This window comes from Mesoplodon densirostris, chromosome 9, assembly GCF_025265405.1.
Source record: "Mesoplodon densirostris isolate mMesDen1 chromosome 9, mMesDen1 primary haplotype, whole genome shotgun sequence".
Lineage (NCBI taxonomy): Eukaryota > Metazoa > Chordata > Mammalia > Artiodactyla > Ziphiidae > Mesoplodon > Mesoplodon densirostris.
Window position 1 is genome coordinate 41,575,891 of NC_082669.1, and position 14,417 is coordinate 41,590,307.

The following is a 14,417-nucleotide window of genomic DNA, read 5'->3' on the forward strand; positions in this document are numbered from 1 at the left end:
AGCAGTTTGGAAGGTTTTTTTAATAAAGTAAGACATATGACTTTCCTATAATTTGGCAACTCCACTCCTCAGTGTACATTAAAGAAAACTGAGTGCTTGTGTTCACAAAGTAAAAACGTGTATAAAAGAGTTAGGTTCCTCCAAAAATTAAAAATAGAATTACCATATGATCCAGAAATTCCACTTCTGGGTATATATGCAAAATAACTCAAAATAGGATCTTGAAGAGATAATTTCACATTTATAGTCATTGAAGCATCAATAGCCAAGAGGTGGAGGCAACCTAAATGTCCATTGTCAGATGAATGGATAAAGAAAATGAGGTATACACATACAATGAAATATTAGCCATAAAAAAGATAGAAATTTTGTCATATGCTACAACAGGGATAAGCCTTTAGAAAAAACGTTATGCCAAGTGAAGTAAGCCAGTCACAAAAAGGCAAATACTGCATGATTCCACTTATTTGATGTATCTAAAGTAGTCAAATTCTTAGAAAGTAGAATGGTGGTTGCCAGGAGCTGGGGGAAGGGGAAAATGGAAGTTGTTTAATAGCGTTTCAGTTTTGCAAGACAAAGAAGTCCTAGAAATATGTTGCACAACAATGGGCATATAGTTAACACTGCTGTACTGTACACTTAAAAATGGTTCAGACGGTAAATGTTATGTGTTTTTTCCGCAATAACAAAACTTCATAGCAGCTTTATTCACAATAGCCCTTAATGGCAGAAGATCTGAATAGACAGACATTTTTCTAAAGCAGACATATAGATGACCAAAAGGTACATGGAAAGATGCTCAACATCACTAATCATCAGGGAAATGCAAGTCAGAACTATGTACCTATGGTCAAGTAATCTACAACAAAGGAGGCAAGACTATATAATTGAGGAAAGACAGTCTCTTCAATAAATGGTGCTGGGAAAAGTGTAAAAAAATGAAATTAGAACATTCTTTAACACCATACACAAAAATAAACTGATTAAATGGATTAAAGACCTAAATGTAAGGCCAAACACTATAAAACTCTTACAGGAAAACACAGGCAGAACACTCTGACATAAATCGCAGCAAGATCTTTTTTGATCCACCTACTAGAGTAATGGAAATGAAAACAAAAATAAACAAATGGGACCTAATGAAACTCAAAATCTTTTGCACAGCAAAGGAAACCATAAACAAAATGAAAAGACAACCCAAAGAATGGGAGAAAATATTTTCAAACAATGTGACTGACAAGGGATTAGTCTCCAAAATTTACAAACAGCTCATGAGGCTCAATATCAAAAAAAACCCCAAACAACCCAATCAAAAAATGGGCAGAAGACCTAAATAGACACTTCTCCAAAGAATACAGACAGATGGCCAAGAGGCCCATGAAAAGATGCTCAACATCACAAATTATTAGAGAAATACAAATCAAAACTACAATAAGATATCACCTCACACCAGTCAGAATGGCAATTATCAAAAAGTCTACAAGGAATAAATGCTGGAGAGGGTGTGGAGAAAAGGGAACCTTCCTACACTGCTGGTGGAAATGTAAATTGGTGCAGCCACTAGGGAGAACAGTATGGAGGTTCCTTAAGAAACTAAAAATAGAGCTACCATGTGATCCAGCAATCCCACTCCTGGGGAATGTATCTGGAGAAAACCATACTTCGAAAAGATACATACACCCCAGTGTTCACTGCAGCACTATTTACAATAGCCAAGACGTGGAAGCAACCTAATGTCCATCAACAGAAGAATGTATAAAGCAGATGTGGTACATATATACAATGAAATGTTACTCAGCCATAAAAAAGAATGAAATAGCGCCATTTGCAGCAACATGGATGGACCTGGAGATTATCATAGTAAGTGAAGTAAGTCAGACAGAAAGACAAATATCATATATCACTTATAGCAGAATCTAAAAAATGATACAAATGAACTAATTTACAATACAGAAACAGACTCACATACTTCAGGAACGAACTTATGGTTACTGGGGGGAAGCAGGGGCGGAGGGAGGGATAGACTGGGAATGACATGTACACACTGCTATATTTAAAATAAATAACCAACAAGGGCCTACTGTGTAGCACAGGGAACTCTACTCAATATTCTGTAATCACCTAAATGGGAAAAGAGCTTGAAAAGCAATAGATACATGTATATGTATAACTGAATCACTCTGCTGTGCATCTAAAACTAACACAATATTGTTAATCAACTATACTCCAATATAAAATAAAAATTAAAACAGATCGTTTGCTCAAGCTATTTTTTGTATCTTGGATGCCTTTGTTCTTATTTACTAGTTGAAATCCTCCATTTTTCTACCCTGGGTCAGTGATTTGTTCCCCAGTTCTTGGCCTGTGTTAGGTCTTCTTTTATTCTGGAGCTCGGTCTATCAAATGACCTATCATTTACAATAGTTGGTCGTTCATGTCTGATCCTGTGGTAGGAAGAATGATAGCCCCCAAAGATGTCCATGTCCTAATTCCTGGAAGTTTTGAATGTTACATTGTGTAGCCAAACTGACTTTGTATTTATGATTAAGGTTAAGGACCTTGAGATAGAGAAATGATCCTGGTGAGTCCAATCTAATCATATGAGTCCTTATAAGCAGAGAAACTTTCCTGGTTTTAAGCCAGTTTTCCCAGCTTTTTTCTTTCAGTCAGAGAGAGATGTGATGACTGAAGGAAGGTCAGAGAGATGTAAAGTTGCTGGCTTTGAAGACAGAGGAAGTGGGTCATCAACCAAGGAATGCAGGCAGCCTCTAGAAACTGGGAAAGGCAAGGAAACAGTTTCTTCCCTAGAGCCTCCAGGAAGGAAAAGATCTTGCCAACCTCTATATTTTAGCCCAGAGACTTGTCACCCTTCTGACCTTTTTGTCATTTTGAGCCATGAAGTAATTTTTTGGTTAAGATAGCAATAGAAAACTAATACAATCTCAAAGTATGTGGATATTTTGGAGACTCCACGGAAGCTTTGTGACCTTGACTCCCAACACTTTGTCTGGCACATAAAAACTAAACAGAAAATGTTTAAAGAATAAATGAACCGGATTTTCTCCCTCCTCATTCTGCAAGTCACAGAATAACCCTGTAATCTGTCAGCATCACTCCCATAGCCCCTCCACCTCACCCAAGACAATTCCTTTCTCCATTTAGACACTTCGCTTTCCCTTCCCACCTTTATCATGTCTCCTCAGTCAATCGATCTTTATGATATGAGTACTATGGATTCTGGTTAGCCAACATATCTGAAAATGGACACTGTCAATTAGTACTATGGAAGAAAAAATGTAAAATACACATTTTGAAAACTCTTGTGAAAGATAAAAACACTGATTCCCTCAGAAAAATAGTACATAGAGACGAGGAGACAAAGAAGTTTCAGGTATCATTACAAATTGTTCTGTTAACATTTTAACAATGTCTTGTTTGTCTTGGACTCATTCATTCAATGAGTATTTGTTTATTACCTACAATGTATTAGGCATTGTGAAAGTTCTTTAAGTCAGCTAACCACGGCTTAGTTAACTGAATCAATTTATTGCTTTGCTTAGCGATTATTTATCAATCTCTTATTTTTAATGACTATAGTATTGATTTAACCTATGAACAGTTAAACATATAGATGCTCAGGTACAGCCTCTCTATTTCTAATATTATAGATCCCTGGATGATGAACAATGTATTAATGGAGGGAAAGAACAGAGCAAACTGAGGAAGTGGGAAAAAGATAGAAAAAAAATAACAAAAGCCAACCTTAATATTGAGTACTTACCCTGTGTCAAGTGTTGTGTTAAGTTCTTAAGATGTATTGTCTCATTTCCTCCTCAAAACCCTCTGAAATTTTCCCTTCATTTTAAAGACAAAGAAAGTAATGCCCAGAGAGGTAAGTAACTTGCCACTGATCAACAGTTAATAAGATGGAGATGGGATCTGAACCTTGGCAAGCTGATTCCAGAGTCACAACCTACTCTTCCTCTGTAGTGGTAAGAAGACAGGACTGAAAGATGAGGATGATGGGAAGCTAAAGTTACCGTGCATCTCATTTTACTTATGCCTCTAGTCCATTGTGTTTCTTTTTTCAAATTAAACACTTGTTTGTAAACAGTTTAGAAGGGAACCCTGAAATACATCGGGCACTGGTTTTAATCCCTAACATACTAAGAGTTCACACATGCCCCAAGACCACATGTTAGGCACTGAACACTGGGATAAAATGATGGTCCCAGGAGGAAGAGGAAAAGAAGATAAAGGAGCTCCTTTCTTTTACCAGGAGCTTCCAAATCTCAGTCCACTTTTCAACTAAGGTATTGTTGACACTGGATGAAAATTAAGAATAAAATTTATATTGGAATGTTTGCCTGTTTAGATAAACAGGTGCTCACAATAACGGTATCAGAGAGAAAAATCAGAGACCTGAATAATTATTGCAATATTTAGCTTCCAGAAGCCTTGGAGAGACAATCCTAAAGCATGGAAAACAAAGCTGTATTTCTGTTAGACACGAATGTGTATTTAAGACTGGTCTATATTTCTATATAAATCTCCAGACACAGGAAAATGGGGTTATCAATGTCCTTGGCACTACTGATAGACCATTCAAAGTTAAGGCAGATGATACTTGGGATTTTCTAGCTTATTACACTTTTAAAAAATATTCATGAATAAGACAGTTATTCAAAAAACAAGATAGCCAATGGGAATATACTGTACAGCACAAGGAACTCTACCTGATGCACTGTAGTAACCTAAATGGGAGGGCAGTTCAAAAGGGAGGGGATAGCTACATGTGTATGGCTGATTCATTTTGTTGTGCAGTGGAGGCTAACACAACATTGTAAAGCAACCACACTCCAATAAAAATTAATTAAAATATAGCCAGATTCAGAATCATATATTTTTCTCATGCTTTTGTGTCATATAATGACTGAAACCATCTCATTCATGAGAAAAGTTGACAAAAGTTGAAGATGAAATGATTCAGAAATGACCAGATCCTCTTGTATTAAAGAAAATCTAATGTGACTCACACTGTAATCAATAAACTGACATTTGAAAACCTAACTTTCAGTTTTTGTTTTGATTAAAAAATGAGAGAGTCAGAAATTCTAGAGTGTAAATATGCTCCCAGTAACTTAAGAGTCGATCATTCTGAAGTCTTGATTGCCAGAGAAAACTTTTTCTTGATTTTCAGCAGAGCCCGAACTGGTATCCAAGAATAAACCTCAATATTGAACGGACCTTTTCAAAGTAGAAGCATTTGAAATAGATACCTGAACAATGCAAACTATAATCTTTTAAAGGTATAGTCTCCTGACAATCAAGAAAGAAACTAAGATCACAGTTCTGTCTTCTAAACAATATGCTATATGTGACTAGTCCTATCTACTTAATTTTTTTTGAACATATAACTTGATCTCACTTAGTTTTCTGCCCTTTGTTTTTGTTTCGTTTTTTTTACTGACCCACCAGTCATTTTGTTCCTGCTCAAGTCCTCTGCCACCTGAAAATTATGTTTTGAAAACTGTACTTCAGTCAATCATCCCCAAAATGAATCCCGAGCCTTTTTCTAATAATTTATTCTTCATGGTCCATCAGTGAGTTATAAAAATGAAATGACTGCTTGCACTGTGTTGTCATCTCCCTCACACCCCCCCCCCCAAAAAAATGAACAAAAAATACTTACAATGGTTCTTAGCCAGGAGCATTTTATCCCTTATTCACTAGTGGTAAATGAGTCAGATATGAGTTGGCCAGGAAAAGAGCTGCTTTACCCAAAATCTTAGTACAAAATGAGTCATCTCACTCCAAACACCAATATATTCTCCAAAATAACTGGCAAGAATTTCCTATAAAAAGAATCTTGCCTTCACCCTTTTCCATCCATTTAGTTCTCTGATTTTTCTAATTTTTCAATTTCCTGTGTACTTATAACACTGCATTCATAACAAAGGCCTAAGAACATTTCTACCTCTTTACCTCATTGTGAAAGCCATCTTTCCTATACTGAGTAGGGGGACAATTCTGATAGCATTCCCCTGAAAAGAATAAATGCTCTGCGGCTTTTAAGGGTTCTCCCTGTCTGACTCTCTGTGATGAAATTCATGCATGGTTCAATAGAAATGCAAAAGCCAGTTCTAGAAGAATTTTTCTTTTCCTCTGCTGAAAAAGTGAGTTCAAAGCCACAGAAAATATTTCAAGCAAAACCATTTTCCTTCCCATAAGAAAAATCAATCAAAATAGATACAATCTGTCTAAAACTGATAAAGAAACATGAATCCAGGCCACAAGCTTCAACTCTGTTTCCCTGTACATCAAAACATTCCCATTCCTATTCTTTCTCTGCCGTCAAATGAAGCTTAAAAATCACTGTGAACTGAAGCCAGGGTCAAGTCCCTATAGATTATCAGGAGTCAAGCACACTATGTACCTGAGGATAAACAAGCATGCTTATAGAGCCAACTCCTGCCAAAGTGCTGAGATTTTTATGTTATGTGGGGCTCACAACAGGACTTATTATTCTTTATTATTCTAAGCCCTGCAATTTAATGGGAAAAATTACTTACAATTCATTTCACTCGGGCTGGAATTTAGCTTCATTTCTCTATACTAAATAATTCTAAAGAATAGCTACACTCCTTTTATATCCAACACTAACAGATGTTAGTTTCCTTAGTTTTACAGCCCTCATATGACAGACAACTAACTGTATTTGGCCTTGGGAACAACTGCAACACCTTTGGATTATGAACTTGGTTTGGTTCTTAGCTGGGAACAGCAGGGGGTTAGTTCATATTATCAAAGATGTAAAATAAGTTTACCCTTATGCTCCAGATGCCCATATGAAGATGTCTTTTAATACAATATTGTACAACTTTTTTTTTCCTACTGGTAATCTTCTTTTTAAGTGGTTATAGTAAGAAAAAACAATTGCATAAAAATGAAATCTCTTATTCAATGTATCTCCTGCTCTTGACCAAAGCAAGATGTTAAATCCATTAAACTCTGAATACCCAGTAAAAGCAAGAAAAACTAAAACTTTTCAAATTTGTGCATTCTTGGGAAAATTGCCAACCTATGTACTAGTAGCAGGATCTGTGTAATTAATGGTGATGTTATTGACAGAGGGAGTTCGATTTCATTCTCAGAAGCAATTTAAAAGTGCAAGCTGGCAGAGCTTTAGCGAAAGCTCACCTATTCATTTTTAAATCGAAGAAATGTGACTTTGAAGTCATCCACAGAGAGCACCAATGTTACTGTCTGTACATTTGGGGTGGTTTTGGTCATAGTAAACTTAAAAGAAATCCTGTATGTAGCACTGTCTGTTGAACACCAAAATGTACAAACTGACAAACATTTCTTAAAAGGAGAAGAAGCAAACTCAATCTTAGGTTATCTTTATGTTTGTTTGTTTTTTTCCTGAAAGCGATTCATATGAAGACTAATTAAAATCAACTCCTTCTTATCATAAAGTAAAATAAAATCAGACCCAGGTCCACACATTCCTTTATACACACTCCTATCTCCTTGGAAGGTAACTTTCATCTTTATCCAGTAGTTGTACCTCACGGACAGTCATATAAGGCTACCCAACTGACAAGCCATACCTCCAGCTTCTGCTCTCCTTTTCCCCCTTTGTTATATCAGTAACTTCGAAATGATGAGAGAAAGAAAAAGAACATCTTGAAAACTAGAGATAACTAAGGAAAGAAGTTAAGCCCATAAGAAGCTTTCTCCATAATGATCTGTACTAAATTATCCAGCGAGGACCATCTATCTCATCACTCTGTTTCTCTGTGAACTGTAAGAACATGCTCCACCTCTGTGTTTCTCATGAAGAATGAAACACATGAATTCCTGACAGCCGACAGCATGTGCTGTGGCATCTGTGGCTTAGGAGAAGTGGAAGTGGAGGAGACTGGAGAAGGAGAGCCTAGAGAGAGGCTCACAAACGCTAATGATGAGCCTGGATGTTACTGACCCTGATGATTCCCCCCATGTTGCATTCATACCTGTTGTCTTCTCGAGCAAAGGGCTGTTCCACATCCACCGTCAGGGAGGCCAGGGCAGAAACGGTCTCCGTCTCCTCTTGCAACTGCGCCCCAGCCAGAGCGCAGCCCCTCGGCACACTCACCGTCCTTACCGACTTCCAGTACTTGCCTAAAAAACACAAAGACCCATGCATCATATGTTATAGGAATTTTAGTTCAACAGTGTTAATCAGAAACTTGTATAGGTCCAACTCAGAGTAGTTGTTAGGTTAAAATTCACAATGTTATACACAGTTGTAATTTAATTTCTTAACTGTTATGATTAAGTGTTTTTCTCAATCTGGAATGCCAAGTTGTGAAGTGCTCTTATTCCCAAGCCTGAGTCTCTCCCTTGCTCAGAAGTTAATAAAGTGAGGAATAATCCACAGTCTAATGAACTCACTATCAGACTGACAGCTGTCTCTGCAACCAGGTAAGCAAACTCTGGGCATCATGCCCTCTGGGTAATCCTCAAGAGACTGGGAGGTAGAAGTCTTATGGAGAAACTGAATGAACCAGTAATGTTAAAAATTGCTACTTGAGCCATTAACTTTTTTTTTTTTAAATGAGGTTGGAGTATTAAAGGAAAAGAAAAGCCCAGAAATGCCAGCATGAATCGAATGGCAGCTTTGCCAGAACAATCAGGTTTGTTAGTCCTGGATGTTCTTTCTTTCTCAACACCAGGGTGTGTACTAGAACAATAATTGATTTAAAACTTTAATATATGCATTGGCTGATGTTGGAGCCCTTCCATAAGTTATACGGATCCAATTATACGGATGTTTCTTTTTTTGAGGCAGGGAAGGAGAATGAGAGGAAAATAGGAGGTAATTTCATGAGAACATGCCAGTGGAATAAATAAGAAAGAGCAGAGTCAACAGCCTTTTTGCAGCCCCTAAGCTATTTTTTTGTGAAGCGTTGAATAGCCCCATATCAAAGCAGGAGAGTCTCCCTAGGTGCTGACATGACTCACCAGGTAAGCAGTATCTCGGCAGCCTGACCAGTTAAGAGGGAAGCTGGCATGCAAAGTAGCTTACTTCCACCCCACCCCACCCCAAAATTAAAATAAAATAAAGTTATGCTAGAGTAGAAAAGACAAATGGGTGAATACTGGATTGGGGAGTAAGATAACTCAGTTCTAGACCCAGCTCTGCCACTAACCATCCTATGCTGGCAGGGCTCTTTGGCACTTTATTTCTGCTTCTCAAAAACAGTGGGATGGCCTCAAATTCCTTCCAGCTATAACTAACATTTCGTGATTGGCCTCTCCTTATCTTACTGCTTCACAAAGGAATGGATGTCATGTCATGTTAGGGGAGGAGACCCAGTCTCCCATCCACTCACCGTGTCAACAGAACCTTCTGGCATAGTTGTCTATTACTACTACTTTACTTGCTGTGATCACCTAGTCTGACCAAAGTCAGAATCATAAAGCTCTTAATTTGGACCAAATGATACCAGTTCTAACTGAATGAACCCACAAAATAACATTTTTTGAAAGCCAAGGCTGTGCCAGATGTTGAGGACACAAAGATGCTTCCCTGACACCAAGAAATTCATGGTCTAGTTGAGAAAGCCCTTTTAGTTAACAAACAATGACAATTCTGTATGGAAAAGGCCCATGTGATCCTAAGAGGAAATAAGAAGAACATATACTTTTGATGCCAAGAAGGCAAGAGAACACTTGCCAGCAAAAATAACACCTGACCAAGTACTTGAAAGACCATCAGAAGTTAGTCAAGCTGAAACAGAGGAAGATGGTGGTGATGAGGTATCCCTAGAAGAGGAAATAATGCACACAAATGTGCAGATACTCAAGTCTCTGTTGTTCACTGGGGTACAAAGTCCACTGCTAGGCACAAGTGGAATGTAGGCAGTATGGAATGTAATGCAAGAGACTGCTATGGTGTAGGCATGGGCTAATTAACACACAATCTTGAATAACATGCCAGTGATCTTGGCCTTCAACCTGTGGGTGATGAGGGGTCATTTTAAACAGAAGAGGCAGAGAATCAGATTTAAATTCTTCAAGGATCCTTCTGGAGAGATCATGGATGATGGATTAGCAGGTGGTGAGAGTGGTGGCAGGAAAAGCAATTTCACCTCCTGGCAAAAATCCAGGCAGGAAATGATGATGTCTAAACTAAAAGTAAGTGACAGAATAGAAATGAAGAGATGGACTAAAGAGAGGTTTAGGAGGTGAGCAATGGAAATGAGTCTTGTCTTATCCTTTAATGGCCCCCTACCTCTCTCAACTTTGAAAGATAAATCTGGATTGACAGTTCCATTCCAAACCCTAATTTCTCTATATCACAATGTCATTATCATCTTACCCAAGTTGGAAATGTCATATTCTATCTGTAAGTGCCTTCAGATGTAATGAGTTTCACAAAGTATTGTTATTAATTGTTATTTTAGCACATGCTATTCACAAAGCAGGTGATTCTAGAAGTCATCATTTCCTTTTTCTCTAGAGTGACTAATATCAGACCTCTGACAAATAAACAACAGGTGGTTTTGTGGGTTAAATTATGTTACAAATTACAGGAAAGAGAAACTTGTGTTACTGAGCTCCCAATATGTGCCAAGGACTGTGCCAGGTATTTTCACATTTATAATTTTATTTACTCCTCATGACAACTATGTAGGCAGTGTTATCTCTAAGGTCACATGGCTAAAAAGCAGAGGAGCTGAAATCCTCACCCAGGACTGCTTGACTCCCAAAATGTTTCTTCCTCTGTAATTGTCTGTCCTCCTTTATTTAGTCCCTCTCTACCACCTCCCACTACCCCTAAAAATACAAAAATAGACTCAATATAGGAAAATCGCAACTTAAAAGAATTATGCACATGGCAAAACAAGTATATATATATATATATATATATATATTTTTTTTTCTTCCCTTTACCAAAGAAATCGTCTTTGGTAACAACAAATTACCTTTGCTCCTTAGATATGTGACTCAGCTGATCTACCTTTTACTGACTTTATGGCATGGGTTTATTGCACCTAGTGAGACAACCATGTTGAGACTAGTTGTTTCTACTCTTCACTTCTCATTACCTTCATTTCTCATAGTCTATTGCAAGTACCTCATTGCTTCACTGATGAAGCTATCATGAAACTGGAGACGAGTGCTCATTGAAGAGTATCCCTTTTTAAAGTGATGTGTTTCTCACCACCTAGCTAAAGGCACCATTAGGCACAGTGCTCTTTGAACCTGTGGAGCCTACCCCAAGTTTCTGAAGCCTGTAGGGTTGTCCATCACAGACTTGTATCGCTAGAGGTCCTATAGCCCACATGGATCGCTTTCTTTAAACCAGGTACCTAACTGAGAAGAGAATCAGAGGCCCGTTTCACACAATTACAGCCAAGAGTTGCCCAGAGTCACCAGAATATCTTTTGACCAAGCTACCCATGCAAAATTTTTCTCTTGAGTATTTTGGGCTCTAAAGGGAGACTGAGAGTCAAGATTTATAAATTGGGACCCCATACTAGTCCCAGAGAAATCATTTGGATCACTCTGGAGCACAGTGTCCACATTTATAAAATGATAGTGGTGGGATTGATGATAAGGAAAGGTCTCTTCCTGCTCTAATTCTCAATGATTGTGATTCTTCTGATGTCGTATATCGCTCTTGGATATTAGAATAAATTTGTTATGGCAGAAAATCTTAGTTTTCTGTGAGCCTGTGAACCCTTGAAGAGGTCAGCGGACAACTTACTTTTAGATAATATGGCACATCTAGAATACCAAGAGCTTCAATTTTCAAGAATTGTACTTCTTCCTCAAGAACACAGAGGAACACAGAGGAACACAATCAGGACAGAAGGACAATCATTAATAAGAACCATTCAGCAGAATGACTGACAATGATTCTTCAAAGTTTAGCCTTTATGCATGTGAGTAGTGAGATGGATTTTAAACAGCTGAGACCTTTTCAATAAAATTTAATGTGTATAAAATATCCTGCTAAGTTAAAGTTAAATGTTAGAAGTTGGCTTTTATCCAAATATATGAGGTTCTTCACTCAGAAATAACCCAAAACTTTAAATTCAACATGGCTTTTAGTAAAGCCTATAAAAACAAGGGAAATATTCTACATTAATAATGCATTTATAGGCCACTATCTCTATTTGTAAAGAATAATAATTAAAATGGAAGTAGGTATAGCAAGACTGCAATATGCAGCCAATTCAAACCCTACAATTTATGGGTTACATTTTCATGTGATGGGTATTTTTTTTCCCCCTACAGAAACATTTGTGCAAGAAAAATCCTATCTGTTGGCATGAGAATAATAGCCCCATTAGCAAGTTAGACAAATGAAGTAAGGTGTACTGCCAGAGTTTTCAGGAGCTGCTATTCATAAAGTAGACTACTAGTAACCAGCCACCACTGTGTTGCTCTCCTAAGGCAATAAAACTGGCAGAAGAGAGGGGTTTTCCATTAAAACTGGACACACACACTCCCTCTTTGATCATATCCTCTATCTTTATTCATTTTTCCCATTGCATAAATCTTCCCACTTCTCAGCACTTTTGGGGGGGAATTATTTGGCTTTCATAGTTCTGCATTTGTGTTTTATCTTGTAGAAGTAAAGCAAAGAATGAATCTAAAATAAAGGTAAAAACTAGATAACGGAATGCAGACAGTCAAGAGTTAGAAGTGGGGGGACACAGATGGAGTGTCGCTGGGTCAGATAGGAGCCATGAGAGGACATGTTGCAGGTACTGTGTAATCAGACTTCAGCATAAACCAGGTTTTTCTTGATAATGATCAATTTGGAAAAAGAGGTACTTGTTGACACATGAAAGTCTGTGTTAGAAATAACCTATCCACCAAACATTTTCCCAACCAAAGCCCTTTGAGACTCTGAAAACTTCCTGACCCCACAACCTCCCCCTTCCATCATCATTGGGAGCCTTGGAGTCACTTCTCAAATTTGTTCTTGCCGCTTGAATGATGTCCTCTTTTGTCATTAGGTACCATGTCCCCATAGGAAAAGAAGCTGGTGCTGACCGAAACTTCTTCCTATCCCTTCAACCTTAGAGATTATTAATACCTGTGGGACGTACAAGGGGCCTAGGTTCATGGATTCTCCAGATCTCAGAGCTTGTTAGCTCTTTTTAAAGAGAAATTCTTTTCTGCATTCTTCCTGTCTATTCTCATGCAATCTATCACCCACATTTCTGTAAGAGTCCTTCTAAAACACAGGTCTGGTAATTTTGCTCCCATTTCAAGATACTAAATCCTCAGAGAAGAGTAAATGCTCCCACTGGCAGCCCAGGAGTTCTACAATGTGGTCTCTGTCTTTCAGGTTCATTAAGATATATTTCTGGAGCTTCCCTGGTGGCACAGTGGTTAAGAATCCGCCTGCCAATGCAGGGGACACGGGTTTGAGCCCTGGCCCCAGAATATCCCACATGCCGTGGAGCAACTAAGCCCGTGTGCCCCAACTACTGAGCCTGCGCCGTAGAGCCTGCGAGCCACAACTACTGAGCCTGCGAGCCACAACTACTGACGCCCACGTGCCTAGAGCCTGTGCTCCGCAACAAGAAAAGCCGCCACAATGAGAAGCCCACGCACTACAACAAAGAGTAGCTCCTGCTCGCTGCAACTAGAGAAAGCCCACGTGCAGCAATGAAGACCCAACGCAGCCAAAACTAAGAAATAAACAAACAAACAAATAAATAAATATATTAAAAAAATAATGTATTTCTTACCTAAATGGAGAACTTTCTTGGGATCCTAAGCACTGTATATATGCAAAAATAAAGATATATTGGAAACTGGTGTATAAATAGAGTGATCAGGTATATTTTTCATTCATGTTGGGGCTATTTTGAGGCTAAAATGGGGCTAAAAATAAAAATTATATGTTATAGAACTATTTACTTAGTCGACAAATTATATCAGTGGGCCTATAAAATAGTACTATTCAAAAAATGTCACAACTAATTATTAGTTATTCATTCTGAAATATAGAAATAGCACAATTCATGTATGCCAAAGCATAGTAACCAACTTTCAAAACATTATCTAAATATTAGAAAATGACAAACAGTATTATGATTTTTGGTAAATGTTCACATGTTAATCAGTTTTGTGGTCATATATCTCACTGACAGAGTATCACTGGTATTTTTTGTTTCAACATGGTCTGAATATTTTAGACTGTTTCATAAAATTGCCTGAAATCTTCTTCAAAGCAGAATTTTAGAGTTAATAAATTTTAAATTGTGGCATCTTTAATTTGCTCTTCTTGAGAGACTATAATATTTTTGGTTGACAAATACTGTCTCTACAAGTGCAGTGCTATCTGGTAAGCTCAGCAATATCCGCTAAATGTGAAGTATTTTCACTTCCAATTTTCAAAA

At 37.8% G+C, this 14,417-nt stretch overlaps 1 protein-coding gene across 9 annotated transcripts in view; it reads right to left on the reverse strand.

The window, feature by feature from the left end:
• HDAC9 (histone deacetylase 9) overlaps window positions 1-14,417 on the reverse strand; it is a 579,212-nt gene that overhangs the window by 20,708 nt on the left and 544,087 nt on the right. For all 9 annotated transcript variants that reach the window (XM_060108643.1, XM_060108642.1, XM_060108648.1 and 6 more), the window contains one exon: window positions 8,019-8,166. In XM_060108643.1, coding sequence (XP_059964626.1) covers window positions 8,019-8,166 — 148 coding nt within the window. The remainder of the gene's footprint in view (window positions 1-8,018; window positions 8,167-14,417) is intronic.